The sequence below is a fragment of the Taeniopygia guttata genome, chromosome 5 (assembly GCF_048771995.1).
Source record: "Taeniopygia guttata chromosome 5, bTaeGut7.mat, whole genome shotgun sequence".
Taxonomy (NCBI): Eukaryota; Metazoa; Chordata; class Aves; order Passeriformes; family Estrildidae; genus Taeniopygia; species Taeniopygia guttata.
The window spans coordinates 63,025,256-63,039,513 of record NC_133030.1 but is presented as its reverse complement, the minus strand read 5'-3'; the positions used below and the strand labels follow the sequence as shown (position 1 = coordinate 63,039,513).

Below are 14,258 nucleotides of genomic sequence, written 5' to 3'. Positions count from 1 at the left end.
GCTCCCAGCAAGTCACCATGGCACGGATCAAATAAAGCAGTTTATTTGGCATAGACTGAACTGCAACAGAAATTCCCGTGGAACAAAGCCTGGTTACACAAACTGAACGAGTGCAGTTATGAGTCTCAGTTACACCTAATGACTAAACAAGGTAAAAAAAGCACATTTCAGAGTCTCCCAGTCTTGTCCTTTCCATCCAGAGACACCGTGGCTCCCCTGATGCGTTGTACCTTTCTTCTTTAAAGAGATGTCAGCACAATTCCAGCTGTATTTTTCACTTGCAAGGAATTTGGTTAGGAAATCCAAAGAGATGAATCCACAGACTGCTCTTCCCATGCTGTTTGTACTTCCAAGAGCTCTGGGAGCCTGTTTTAAGGCTTTCAAGTCAGGTACGTGACCTCGTGCATCCAGTAATTAAAATTTTGATAAATGTTGAGTGAGGAAGGAGGGGCTGAGCAAGCTTTTGCTTCATCACCCCTGAGCTCCCCCTGTTAGGCTTTCTCAAGCCTGGTTTAAATTCCACAAAAACAAAGGTACAGACAATACCAGACTAAATTAAACAGTGAAACACAAATTATACCGATCAGTCACCGAGGCTGGCTGGAACACACAAATCTGCTCCGTGGTATGGAACAAAAGTGAGGTTTTACACTAGGAAACAGCATCTTGCAGATCATGCCAAAAAATGCCACTGTCTATGAAACCAGCACTAAGCATTTCACAACATGCCATTAGAAATGCTTCAACAGCTAAAAAAGGTTTGATTAAACGAGGACTTTCCTAAATTTATTCTGTAGGATCCAGCAAAACATCAGCAATTCGTGTCAAAGAAAAATACTTTCAGCTTGTTATTTCTGCATGACAGTGTCATGACCTAAGAGTTATTTACTCCAGTTATTCCCCATACATATTCAGATTTTATTTACAGGTTTCTCTAGTCTTTTAGAGATCTCCTTTAAGTGTTTTCAAAGATGAAGCTGAAATTACCTTCTGTAGTGAATGAGGTAAATTAAGAAGTGTTTGCTCTACAATATCTACATCTGGTGCTTCACTTCACCTTAATTTTTGTTTTAAAGACCAGAAGAGGCACCATTTGAAGTTAATCACCAGTCACTGTTACCTGTGGAGAAGTAATTTCAATACTAGGGAACTCTTTTAAAAGACAAAAATCACACGTCCTGCTTTTAATACTGCAGATCCAAATCCAGCTGACCACCCCTAAAGCACATTCCTCATGCTCTGTGGAGTGATTTATAAATTTCATCTGTACACTTACTACTTATTAAGCTTTGACACAGTGTCAGAACTGAAAAGCTTGACTTGATTTGGATGCCAAGTCAGCAAGAATTAGTTTTAATGACAGTGGCTAAAATGCTAAAGGTGTGCAGGGCTGTTTTCCCCTCTGGACCTTCCCAACTTGCAGCTGTCCTGAGCAAGGAGATGTCCCCAAGCCATCACGTGGGCCCAGACAATTCCCTGTTAAATTATGGATCGGGATGCCAACACAGCACCAAACCACTCCCAGCTCTCACACACCTTTCCTGCTCTGCCCAAATGACCTGGGAATTCCAGCCTCTCCTTCCTAGGCAGCAGATCTCAGAGCTGAACAGGCATTTAATTAAAAAAACCCTTCAATTCCAATGTTTCAGCTCAGAGCTGCTGCTGCACCTGCCTGAGGAGTGTTCACATCAAAGCCAGCAGGGTAATGTGAGGTAGTAAAACCAGATGCTCTCCTGGAGTCAGTCTATATTTAATGGTACCTCAAGAATTTTAATTAATGAGGAAGACAAAAGGAACCGATGCGACTCTTCAATGGAGAAAAGAGAAAGGAAAAAAAAATTGCAGCTGACCAAAAAGTGATCAAAGCTTGGATACAGAATACTGGTTCTTATCATGTTTATTTATGCTCCCAGCCGGGGCAGCAGCCATTCCCAAAGCACAGCAGCTGGAATGCTGCTCAGGCTCAGCTGTGGCTCCAGGCTCCCCTCTGGAACAGCATAAATAAACCACACGTCGTGGGCAGTTGGATACATGATACTTTCATTCATTAAGGATGATGACCTGCTACAATTTCCACTTCATGTCACAAGGCTTATCCCTAATTTATGAAAATAAAGCATATATGTTTTGTACATTTTTATATATATATGTATAAATATATATATAAAAAATACACACACTGCCAGGCAACTTCACACACATGCACACGCACACACACATGGATATTGTACACAGCCACCCAGGAGCAACAAGTCTGATATCAATATTCTACTTTGTGTACACACACCCTACGTCTAGGAAGTAAGAAAATCCCTTTTATGGCAATTCTGCAGCCAGAAAAATCAGTACAAAATATTTTGTTGTACAAAACTGCATTTTTTTTACATGATCACCCAACACGGTAACACACCCCTCATTAATGCACTACATCCCTACAAGGAAAAAGAATAATCAAATCTTTATACAATTGTAAAAAAAAAAAAAAAAGTAAGCTGCTCTGCAACCTTCCTTTGCTAAAAGTTAGACATTACCCCATCCTAGCAGCAGATTAATAAATAAGGATTAAATAGTCTATTATACAAAGCCATACCCAATGGCAGATTTAAAACCAAAAAGCTTTGCAGATACTTCCACTTCCTACACAAATCTTTGTTTTATTAAGAATAAGACTCAGTATAAAACAGGGCAACAGCCAGCACTAGACCTGTATCTACAGAATAAAAGGAAAACCCAAGGGAAGGGCAATATTTAACAGTTTATGGCACCTTTACTGCCGAACACGTTTCAAGGCTCTGTTTCCCTAGAACTAACGAGTAAAGGGCTCTTTATCTCAGCTTTTATTAAGCAAACTCGACATAACCAACCACACAGTGGCAAGAGACAGAACCAGCTGTTCCCAGCTGCAAAAATGGATTGATTCCCACCCTAAAAACCAACACAACTTGGGTGTCAGAGGAGAAGCAGCAAGTCCCGGTTTCCCGGCGCTCCTGGGTCCCAGCGTGGCCAATTCCCTCTGCTCCTGGGGGCGAGTGCTGCTCAGTAACTGTTTTCATGCCCAGCCAGGATGTAGAGGTTGCTGTGAGCTGTGGGGTTTTCTGTGGGCCTGCTCTCCAGCACAACCACTCTGCAACCAAACACAAACAGGATCCACAGTCAGGGGCAAAGAACAACTCTTGGTGTAACTCCTGAGCAGGGAACTCAGGGGTTTCTACAGACTGGAGATAGAGGTTCTCCCAAGTATCTTGGGTGTTTCATTCTTTAACCAGTTCCCTCATTTTCCAGCATCACTGATGAAAACACTCAAGGAAAAGATACAGTGGAAGGGAACTGGATGATTTTTAAGGTCCTTTCCAACCCAATTAATTTTGTAAATCCATTATCCCATCATCTGCAGCCCAAATGTTTATCCCTCCTACATCTTCTGATAAGCAACCTCAACAATTCTCTTCCCTCCTAAATATTGGTTTCACAGGGATCACTCAACCCCATCTCAGCCTTTGTCCTGCTGGATCACGTTCCTGTGGGCCACTCTGGAAAATGATTCTCTCCCTGTCTTGGCACACTGACCATCAGCTGGTGTGGTTGGGCCTTTGACCTGCCCTCTCCCTCCCAAATGCTGAGCATTTCTCTGCACCAGCTCCTGTTGTTTTTAGGATTAAACTTGTCTCTGTTTTTTGTTTTCCTCACAGAGTTTCAAAATGAAACCTCTGAATGACCCCTGTCCCTGATCCTCACCTCTGCACCTGAGCAGTTCCAGAGTGATCCAAGGTAAAAAAGTGACTCCATATCTCACTGGAATGGCAGGAAAACTCCTGCTCCATTTGTACAGAGATGAAAATACAAACCAAAGAGTTTGGCAGTTCCAAGGCCTGATGAGGGAGCAGAGGATCAGGGATTTGAGAGCAGGAACTATTCCTGCTCTAGTGGAAGGTGGCCCTGCCCAGGCATGGAACAAGGTGAGCTTTAGGGTCCATTCCAAACAAACCAGTCTGGAATTCTGTGTCTGAGGTGATTGCTGGACTCATCCCTGTCTATTCCTACATTTATCCCTCTGGCTGGCTGAGAATCCACAAGTGAGTATGTCCAGCCTGGAGCAGCTTCTGCTCAGGCTGCAAACCTGGGGACAGCTGCACCTCTTCCCACCTGTGCAGCTGGAAGGGATCAGCTGGATCTTATGGAAAATGTGTGGATTTGGATCACTGTGACTAAAACCTGAGTGAGTTCTGGTTTGCTATTTCCAGAGCAGCCAAGGTTAATGTTAACTGACTGCTGCCAAGGTAATTCCCAGCTCACCAGGACAATCCAAAACCAGGAGCAGGCTTTTCCACAAGTGTACTGAGCACCCTGCAAGCCCAGAGCATCTCTCCTCTCTCCCTGACACTTGGTACCCACAGACAGAGCTGGGCTGGGCTGGAAGCCAGGCCCAGCTGGGAACTAGAAAAGCTGGTTTAAATAAAACAAAAGGTTTCTGTTTCTGCAGAGGGATTACCTGTCTGAGCCCAGCAGGCGGAAAACCCTGGTTTCATCAGATATCTCCTGCGTCACCTGCAGAAAAATGCAGATATTCAGATCCATTTCAGCAGCACAAGGAAATTCATTGGTCTAAGTTGGAAGGAAAGAAACGTGCAAATGCAATTTAATGCAAAGTAGAGGACTGAAATGGATAAATTGATTTAAGCATGGTGAAATGTGAGCATTCTCACTTGGGAAGCAGAGATGATCAGTTTTAGCTTTTCTATATTTCACATTCTGTGCTGCTTTAATGTGTGGGTCTGGGCTCCATACCAGGGGATGCTGAGCTCTCTGCACAGAGCAGGGACACAAAACAATTCCTGCTCCAGCTGGGCACCAAGGACAAATGATCCAAATCTCAGCCCAGGAGCACAAACACCGTGGGCTGGAGAGAGAAAAACAAGCAGGGTGGGACTGCCTGGGCTAAAGCTGGAATGGGACAATGAACTCCAAGGTGCCACTGGAGCAGAACTGATCCCAGGGAGAGCCCCCGGGAGCGCTCGTGCATTTTGGGGCCATTTTGGGTCATTTGGGTGCAGCCCTGGCTGGGCTCTGGTGCTGCCCAAGGTGGATCCATGGAGGAGATCTTTTAATAAATCCCTGATTTATTCTGTAACTCCATCCAGCCTCTGCTCTAGAGCAGCCTTCTCAAGGCATCAGCAAGAGAAGCTAAGGGATCCAGTGGTAAAAAAGGAACAGGAGGAATTAAATTGGAGAGGCTGGAGATCACTTACCTCATCTGACTTGAAGCTCTTGCCCTGCATGCCATGTTTCCAGAAGGCCAGCACGCTGTCCTGAAGGCACACTGCAAAGGAGGGACACATCACACCCCATTCCCTGCATCCTGGTTTTCCCCAGTGCCTCTGGAGAAGCCCTCAGGAAGTGTAAAAACAAACACTGCCAAGCAAAGCACCATGGGCTGCTGGAAATGACACATCACCTGAATTATTACATTTATTTCAAAACAGATGAATGATGGAAAATGGGAGTTTTCCATTCAGGGACAGAGAAAGCACAGAGCTGCCAGCTCTGTGTGATTTAATTCTGTGACTCTGAGAGTTTGTTACAGCAGACATTCTTGTTTGACAGCTACAATTCAAGTTTTTAAAACTCCTGTCCTGTCTAAAGACAGCAGGTTGAGAATTAGATTCAAATATTATTACCCTGATTATTAAGAAATGGACGTGCTATTACTTGAAATAAAATCTTAACTTTTAGAAGGCTAAGACAGAGTTATGTATTACTAAACCACTTGTTCCTGCCCAAATTTTGTTCTCATTGCTATGGAAATGACCAGAAAGCAGCCAGGCTTTCAAGAGTGAGTTCTTAAACCCCTGAGAGACACCAGAGCAGCAAATCACTCACCCACTGACTCGATGCAGAAATCAAAGCTCAGCTCAGAAGCCAACTTCTTGCTTGACTTCAATTTCCCTTGTAAATTCACTATTTTCACAAATTCTCAGGAGAAAGAGAAAAACCAGCATTAAAACCCTCAGCCGAAAAGGATTTAAGTGTAAAATACGAATTTCATCTTTCAGGCACAAAGAAATACCCAAATTTAACATCTAGAGCATTTGCCTAAAATGAACCCAAGAGCATCTCTGTCTCAAAAGAAATACGGGAAACTTTGTACCACTTGGGGTGGTTTTACACTGACAAAGTGATGCACACATGAAGAGGGAAATTGGAATTACAAAAGCCAGAATGAAATCCCATTTATTCAAACTGTCTTTTTGGAAATATTACAACACAAATTATTATAGTAGGGAGGAAAAAAACCAAACTCGTGGTGAAGTTCAAATCAACAACTGTGGCAACCCAAGTTTTGCACGAGGTGTGGTGACTTATCCAAGAGATTTTTGTGTTACTCACTGTCCAGGCAGACCAGGACAGTGTCTCTCTCCAGCTGTGTCACGTGAATGGCATCCAACTGCTGATTGCCTGGATAAAAAAAACAGATTATTTTGTATTTTATATCATAGCAAGAGACTACGCCTCCCCTCAAGCTCTTTTCACTCTGCTCTTGTTATTCTGATTTTTTTTTTTTTTTTTTGTTACTCTGGTTTTTAAAGGCTGTAAGATCCCAGAATGTTCTGGGAGAAGCACAAAGATCTCTGTTCAATGCAGGTATTTAACAGGAAAACACAATTTTTACTGGATAAAACACATTTTATGCTATGGTTCAGCACAGCTTCCTCTATAGAGGGGCAGCACAATAAACAAAAGGACTTTTAATTCCTAAAACCCCACTCTTTTCCCATAAATCCACATCTGGAAAGATTATTGGGATGATAATAAACTAGTTTAAGAGATTTTTTTTTCTAGTTTTTACTAATGAAGTTATTCCTACAGCTGCTAAAAAGCAATATTTAAAGGTAAAAATGTACATCCAACAAAGGCAAAGGAGAAAAGCAGCTGCAAAATATCAACCAGGTCTTAAAAACAACCCAAATCTTTGCTTTTTAAGAGCCAGCTGAAGATAACAACCCTCCCCCAAGGGCTGGAAAATGGACAAGAATTCGTTTCTGGGAGTTTTTATGCAGGAAAGGAGGGGAAAGAGCAGGATCCCAGGAAAGAGCTTGGAATGACAAAGGAGAACCCAGCCAGCAGGGTCTGACTGATGTTTAAGGGAATTTAGCAAATAAAAGGTTTTTTATAAGGACAGTTTGTACTGATGTGGGGCAGGTCAGACCAACAGAGAATCAGGGAATCACAGAATAGTCGGGATTGGAAATCTTAAATCCCATCCCATCCCTACCCCTGCCATGGCAGGGACACCTCCCACTGTCCCAGGCTGCCCCAGTGTCCAACCTGGCCTTGGGCATGCCAGGGATCCAGGGGCAGCCACAGCTGCTCTGGCAATTCCCAATTCCCAATCTCCCACCCATCCCTGCCCTCTGGCAGTGGGAGCCATTCCCTGGGTCCTGTCCCTCCATCCCTTGTCCCCAGTCCCTCTCCATCCTTTCCAGTTCTGACAATCTGGGATCAGCTTCCACCTGCCTCAGGCAGAGGAGCTGCCGATCCCAAAAGCTTTGCAAACTGCTCCAAGGCAGAATTTCCAGCATTCCCAGGGAGAAAAGCTGCTGGAAGAGGGCTCAGCTCACCTGCCCCGATCTCAGTGAACCAGGAGGAGGCAGAGTTGAGGTTGATTGTCTCAAACTGCACCACCTGGTTGGGCTCGCAGCCCCTGGAGATGGCCACGCACACCATGGGGTACTCCTGCTCGGGGATCACCAGCATCTCGAACACGTGCAGGGGGCTGGGCAGGGGGAAGTCAAAGTGCTGCCAAAACAAAACAGCAGCAGCCTGTCAGCTTGCTCTGACCTTGGAACTGCTCTGCAACAGCGTGCACGGAGTATACATACACAGAGGATATTTATATTAATGACTATATTAATATTATAATATATACTTATTATAATATATAATAATATATTAATATATTATCATTATAGTCTATATTATTATGTTCTTATATATAATAATATAATATAATATAATATAATATAATATAATATAATATAATATAATATAATATAATATAATATAATATAATATAATATAATATAATATAATATAATATAATATAATATAATATATAATATAATATATAATAATACATAATATATAGTATTATGTTGTATATTAAAATGTTATATTATTACAATATTATTACAATATTATTTTAATATTATTATATTATATTATATTATATTATATTATATTATATTATATTATATTATATTATATTAATATATATAAATAAAAAGTTAATTATATTAAAACCAATTAAAATACACAATAAATCTATTTAATAAAAGCTATTTATTATATTAATTCTATATTATCTAACGCTTATATATTTATAGATATAATACATCATATCTAAAATAGATTTATTTATAAATGTATTTATTTATATTTAATAAAAACAGAGGAAAATTGTTATATTTATAGCAAATACAGTTATATTAAAATATATAAAAATAGTAATAAAATTAATAATTTAATTATGTAGTATATATAATAGACATTATATACTACATATTATTTATAAATACATTCATTTCTATTTCATAAAATATATAAAATAGAAAATGTATTTATATGAACATTATATTATTATGCAATTAAATAGAGTAAATTTATAAATATACAAGCACACAGAGTACACTCTTGTGTATTTATACATACTCATCAATATTTATATTTATAAATAGTATTGTATATTACGTTATATGGTATATTTATAAACTGTCTATTTCTACTCTGTATACAGAGCATAAATTCTGCATATATTGTGTATTATATATTACTGTATTATTGTGTATTACTGTATATTTATAAATTGTCTGTTTCTACTCTGTACACAGAGTAGAAATACACTGAATTTTCACTGCTTTTGAAGCTGGGCAGGGGTGGATTGTGGTCTGTTATTGCCAGTGCTGGGCTTGCCCCAGCATTTAAACGAGTTTTATATTACTGAAATTACTTCAGTCACAGATTTGCTGACTCCAAATGTGTCCAGCCAGATTTTCAAGTGCTCACAACCCACCCACGGCACCAGCCCGGGGTGTACTTTCCACCCCAAACTCTGGAAAGGTTCTTTCAGCAACTGCACAATTATTCAGCTCAGCTCAAAGGAAATGCTTACCTTTATCAACATGAATTTCTGCATTGGCTCATACCACTGGAGCAGAACAATTCCTGACTGCAATGCACCACACAGGTACTTGTGGCCTGTGTATGGATTTCGTACTACAGAAAATAAAAAAACCCCATAAAACAGTAATTTTAAAGCCCTGCAAGTTCAATTCATACTTGGAAAAAAAAAACCCAAAAACCAACCCTACAGCTATTTTTACAAATGAGTTAAGAAATAGCATCATAAAATCATATCATGGCATGCATGATTAGGCTTGGAAGGGACCTTAAAGCCCATTTTGTGCCATCAGTTCCCCACTTGTTGCCTTCTGGCTTCCCATTCCAACATCCACAGTGTATCAACATTGTGCCACATTCCAGATAAATTCAATTACAGCTTTAATTAACAACCAGTTGCATTCCTGAGTCCCAGTTCAGAGGCTGAGTGGGCAGAAAAGCCGCAGTGGGGCTGTGGGGTCAGGCTGGCATTGGGATAAATTCCCAGGCAGGGAAGGTGGGAAACTCCTGGGGAGCTCTGAGAGCTCATGAAACACATGAGACAGGGTTTGGGGCTGATTTTTTAAGCTCAGCTGGACACAGGAGCTGCCTGATTTCAGGAATTATTTGTAAATATGGCTGTTGTGGGCACTTTAGATGAGCTGAATAGGATTTCCAAGTGTGCAGCTTTATATTGATATCTATATTTATAATATGTATATATTTTAATATATAATATACATTATAGGTTTACAATTTGTATTTAATATTTATATTTACAGTATTTATATGTCTATTTTAGGGGTGCAAAGGTACAATCTGCAGATGTGGCACTTGGGGATGTGGGTTAGTGCTGGGCTGAGGGAATGGATGGATGATCTCAGAGGGCTTTTCCAACTTTGATAATTCCAAGATTCTGATTTCAAACAGCACCAGGGAAAGGAAAGAACAAATCCACAACTTCCGAAGTTTTAATTCTGTGCCCTTCAAACTGCACTTATGGCTCTGCCCTCCCCAGGCTACCAGAATTTTTATTCCAACTGCTCCTTTCCTGGTGGAAAATATTCATGTTTTCCTCACTACAAGTTGGACCTGGGTCACACCTTGAGCCAAGGTGACAAAGCAGAAAAGCTGTTTGGGATGTGCCAGGGGTCTGGGAGGGATTTAATCCCAAAATCCCATCTCTCCATCCCCCCTTGGCCTGGCACTCCATCCCTTGGCAACATTTCCTCTCCATCTTTCCTGCAGCTCCTTCAGCCCCAATTAAGTCACTCTGGAACATCTACAGGCTGAACTACCCCAATTCCCTCAGTCTTTTTTTCTGAACAAAGAACTCTTTAAGTTTATTTTAAAAAATTTATTTCATACATGCCACGTCCAAGGACAAAGGGCAGGGCAATAAAAGGCAAAGCTGGATTTGTCTGCTCACCTATACAGCATTTGTGGCATCCTTTTGTGTCAGGGATCTTGGTTGTTAAGGCAAATTTCCTGGAATAATAATCACCAAAAAATGCATCAATAGCAGATGTCAGGCCCTTCACACACAAACTCAACAGCACCAACACAATTTATGGCTATTTCCACTTATTAATATTTGTCTGTAAGTGAAAGGTTTGTACCTTGGTAGTATTTTGTCAGGAAATCTGTGGGTTTGAATATGAGCAGCTAATCCTGTTTTTTTGGCTTGTTCAAACAAAGCTATTAAATTATGGGAGTAGAGCTGGAATGTTTTCCCTGTAAGAGAGAAAAGCACACTTGACATCTCAGCCACTCCTCCAGCACAGAACTGCAATGTTCAGGAAAATGCAAGTATGGAAAAATTACCTTCTGCAAACAGGTGTCAGGTAGGTCAAGTCCAGATATGAAGAAAAACAAACCAAGATAAAAATAATAATGAATATAGAGAAGATCAGAGCTCATTTCATTACAGTTAGTTTTATACAAACGTTTTTAAAGGCTGTAATTACAAAACAACAATAAATTGTAATAAATAAATAATATATAATGTGTAGTATAGTATAGTCTATAATAGTATATAGTATATAATAATGTAGTAAATAAATCATTATAAATTATATTTTAAAATATTTTAAATATTTTCTTATCGACAAACCAAGACAAGTGTTATATAATTCCTGCATGTTTAACAGCACAGTCCCACCACCAGCCTCCATGGCACAGTGCCTCATTCCTGTCTGGAATGTTCTATTCCAGGACAACTGATTGCCCAGGCAGCAGTACTTCAAAGCCACCTCATTCTGCTCCAAAGGGACTCAGGTTTTGTTTTAGAACCATGGAATTCCAGAGTGGTTTGGCTTGGAAGGGACCTGAAATCCCACCCAGGGCCACCCCTGCCATGGCAGGGACACTTCCACTGTCCCAGGGTGTCCAACCTGGCCTTGGGCACTGCCAGGGATCCAGGGGCAGCCACAGCTGCTCTGGCAATTCCAGCCCAGCCAGGAATTCCCAATTCCAAATCTCCCACCCATCCCAGCCCTCTGGCAGTGGGAGCCATTCCCTGTGTCCTGTCCCTCCATCCCTTGTCCCCAGTCCCTCTCCAGCTCTCCTGGAGCCCCTTCAGGCCCTGCCAGGGGCTCTGAGCTCTCCCTGGAGCTTCTCCTCTCCAGACTGAGCACATACACTGCACTCAACCATGACTTTAAATGTTCCTGTTTATTTCTAGCTGTAATCATTTCCCCTGCATTGACACTCACCTGACAGGGACATTAAGGTGTTGTTGATAACATACAGCCAGGTGCACTTTCGAGGAAATAACTGGGGAAAGAAAGGAAATAATTTCATTAATAGAAACCGACAGGATTTTTTAGCTGGGGTTTTCTCTGTCTGTTCCACCTCCACCACCATTTTTGCAGGAGAATGGAGAAAATCCCATCTTCCTGTTTATTCCCTGTTTTGGATCCTTACTTAGCCCTGCATAGGCAGACTATGGAATATTGGAATAAGTGTCCAAAGCCAGGCTTGGGGCAGCCTGGGATAGTGGAAGGTGTTCCTGCCCACAGCAGGGGTGGAACTGGATGGGATTTAAGTCCCTTTCCATCCCAAACCATTCCATGATTCTAGAGAACACTTTGTCCCATGTGCCACTCCCATGTGCAAAGTAAGAATATAGGTGTAGGAGAAAGTGTGGAAAGAACAGATCCAACTGGTTGGACACAAACCCTGAGCGTCTCCCAGCAATCTTTTGTTTAATAGAATAGCTTTGGGTTTATTCAGTGTTTCCACTGAAAACCTACAAATGGAATAAAAAAGATCCTCCTGGAACTGGGAGATACTAACCTGGGGCAGACAGGAAGCACTCTGGAAGATGCAACCAGAATTAAAATTTAGAGAAGCAGTTCAGAATGTGCATTTGGAGGGGAGAAAGCAGCAAATGGATAAAAGGAAATGTGAGAACAAGTGGTGTGGCAGAAGCCTGTGGGGTTTCAGGTGGTCACACCTGACCTCTGCCAGCTGGGAATGCTCTCATGGAAAAGGAAACTTTGTTTGAAGTGCACTGAATGTTCTCCCTACCCACCACTGGCACAGCCAACCTTTCACTGGGACATAAAAAAGTATGTGGAAAAGCCCAGAGAAGACGGTCAGATGAAATAATTCAGGAAAACACACAAGGAATGAGATTCCAAGAACATGCTGACCCTGAAACACCAGATTTAAGACCATGATTGCATGAAATGATTTTGGAAAGGGTGAGAAAGCCCAGGAAAAGCTTCTTGAGGAGAAGAAGAGCAGCTGAATTAAAGGATTGAGGGCTTTGCATTCCAATGAGCTGCAATGTGCCATCTAGTGGGGATGGAATGGAGGGAGAAGGGGCAGGAATTGTTCTCCAAGGAGATGGAAGATTTAACAAGCAGCAACTAAAAAATACAGGTAGGTCAGGAAATAAGTAAGTTTCAGGTTTTCCTTATTGGCTTTGATGGGAATAATTTAAGCCCCAGAGCCTGGTATCCACCTTCTCCCTCCGGGGCCAAACTGCATTGCTCCATAACATCCCCAAATCTGTTCTGTGTGTTCAACCCTCCAGAACTCACCTGTTCCATGGTTGCTTCATGAAGTTCATTCAAATTCAGAGTGTAGATCCCTTCTTCTGTGCCAAAGATGATGTACTGATCTGTAAAACCAATATAACCGATTTATTATATTGATTTATATAATATAAATAATATATAATAATATTAATAATATATAATACATAACAACATATAATATATCAATATATAATGATATTCTATATCATAATATGTTGTAATATATAATAATATAATATAATTTATAACAATATAATATTTATTCCCTTATTTATTCTCTTCCCACTTTGGGAAGTTTCAAATGCAAACCTAAAATAACGTAACAAATTGTTTTCTTTCCCAAGCCCAACTCCAAACCTAACATAACTTTACCTTTAGTATCTGGATGTATCCACGAAGTTGCACAATTAATCTTCAAAGGACAACCATCAAAGACTTTGGAAAAACAGGCTCCCATCTGAAAGACACCAAAACTGAAACCTGAAACAAATTTAGAGTGTGAAGAGTTGATTTCCTGGCCACTCACACACGCTGAACACACACTGCCTTTCACACCTTTTAATTTGAATTAATGGACATACAAAAATGCAAAGAGGGTTCAAAATGGCATCAACAACTTTAGGCACCTACTGGGTAAGACCAATACACCCTGGAGGGATTTCAAATCCGTTGGATGTGGCACTGGGGACATGGCTCAGTGGTGGCCTTGGCAGTGCTGGGGGAACGGTTGGACTCAGTGATCTTAGAGGGCTTTTCCAATCTGAATTACTCTGTATTATCTGAAAATTGACTATTATTTACTGAATATAAAGCATATGAATACTGAGTGCTCATAAAATGACAAGAAGGGAGAAAAGGCAGAACCCTGTCATCACTACAACCTTTTCCCATTTCTCTGCCTAAGCAGGGGCTGCCACTGGAGATCACAACTCAGGGAGCCAGGGAAGCCTCCAACCCTTCACATCCTGAATGAACAGTGACAGGAAGGTTTTAAAAAGTGGAAACAAATCTTGTGGATTCAGCACTGGAAAAGGAACTGGCTGTGAGGTGCAGAAAATC

General features: G+C 41.0%; 1 protein-coding gene across 1 annotated transcript in view; it reads right to left on the bottom strand.

Annotated features, from left to right (window-relative positions):
• Positions 1–27: 27 nt before the first annotated feature.
• MAP4K5 (mitogen-activated protein kinase kinase kinase kinase 5) overlaps positions 28–14,258 on the bottom strand; it is a 60,797-nt gene continuing 46,566 nt past the window's right edge. Inside the window, exons 20-32 of the mRNA XM_012574151.5 lie at positions 13,572–13,656; positions 13,203–13,282; positions 11,868–11,928; positions 10,978–10,980; positions 10,773–10,887; positions 10,583–10,641; positions 9,167–9,270; positions 7,617–7,794; positions 6,385–6,453; positions 5,878–5,970; positions 5,247–5,317; positions 4,490–4,545; positions 28–3,124 (exon numbers count right to left, since the gene is read on the bottom strand). Coding sequence (XP_012429605.2) covers positions 3,037–3,124; positions 4,490–4,545; positions 5,247–5,317; positions 5,878–5,970; positions 6,385–6,453; positions 7,617–7,794; positions 9,167–9,270; positions 10,583–10,641; positions 10,773–10,887; positions 10,978–10,980; positions 11,868–11,928; positions 13,203–13,282; positions 13,572–13,656 — 1,062 coding nt within the window. The 3' untranslated portion in view covers positions 28–3,036. The remainder of the gene's footprint in view (positions 3,125–4,489; positions 4,546–5,246; positions 5,318–5,877; positions 5,971–6,384; positions 6,454–7,616; positions 7,795–9,166; positions 9,271–10,582; positions 10,642–10,772; positions 10,888–10,977; positions 10,981–11,867; positions 11,929–13,202; positions 13,283–13,571; positions 13,657–14,258) is intronic.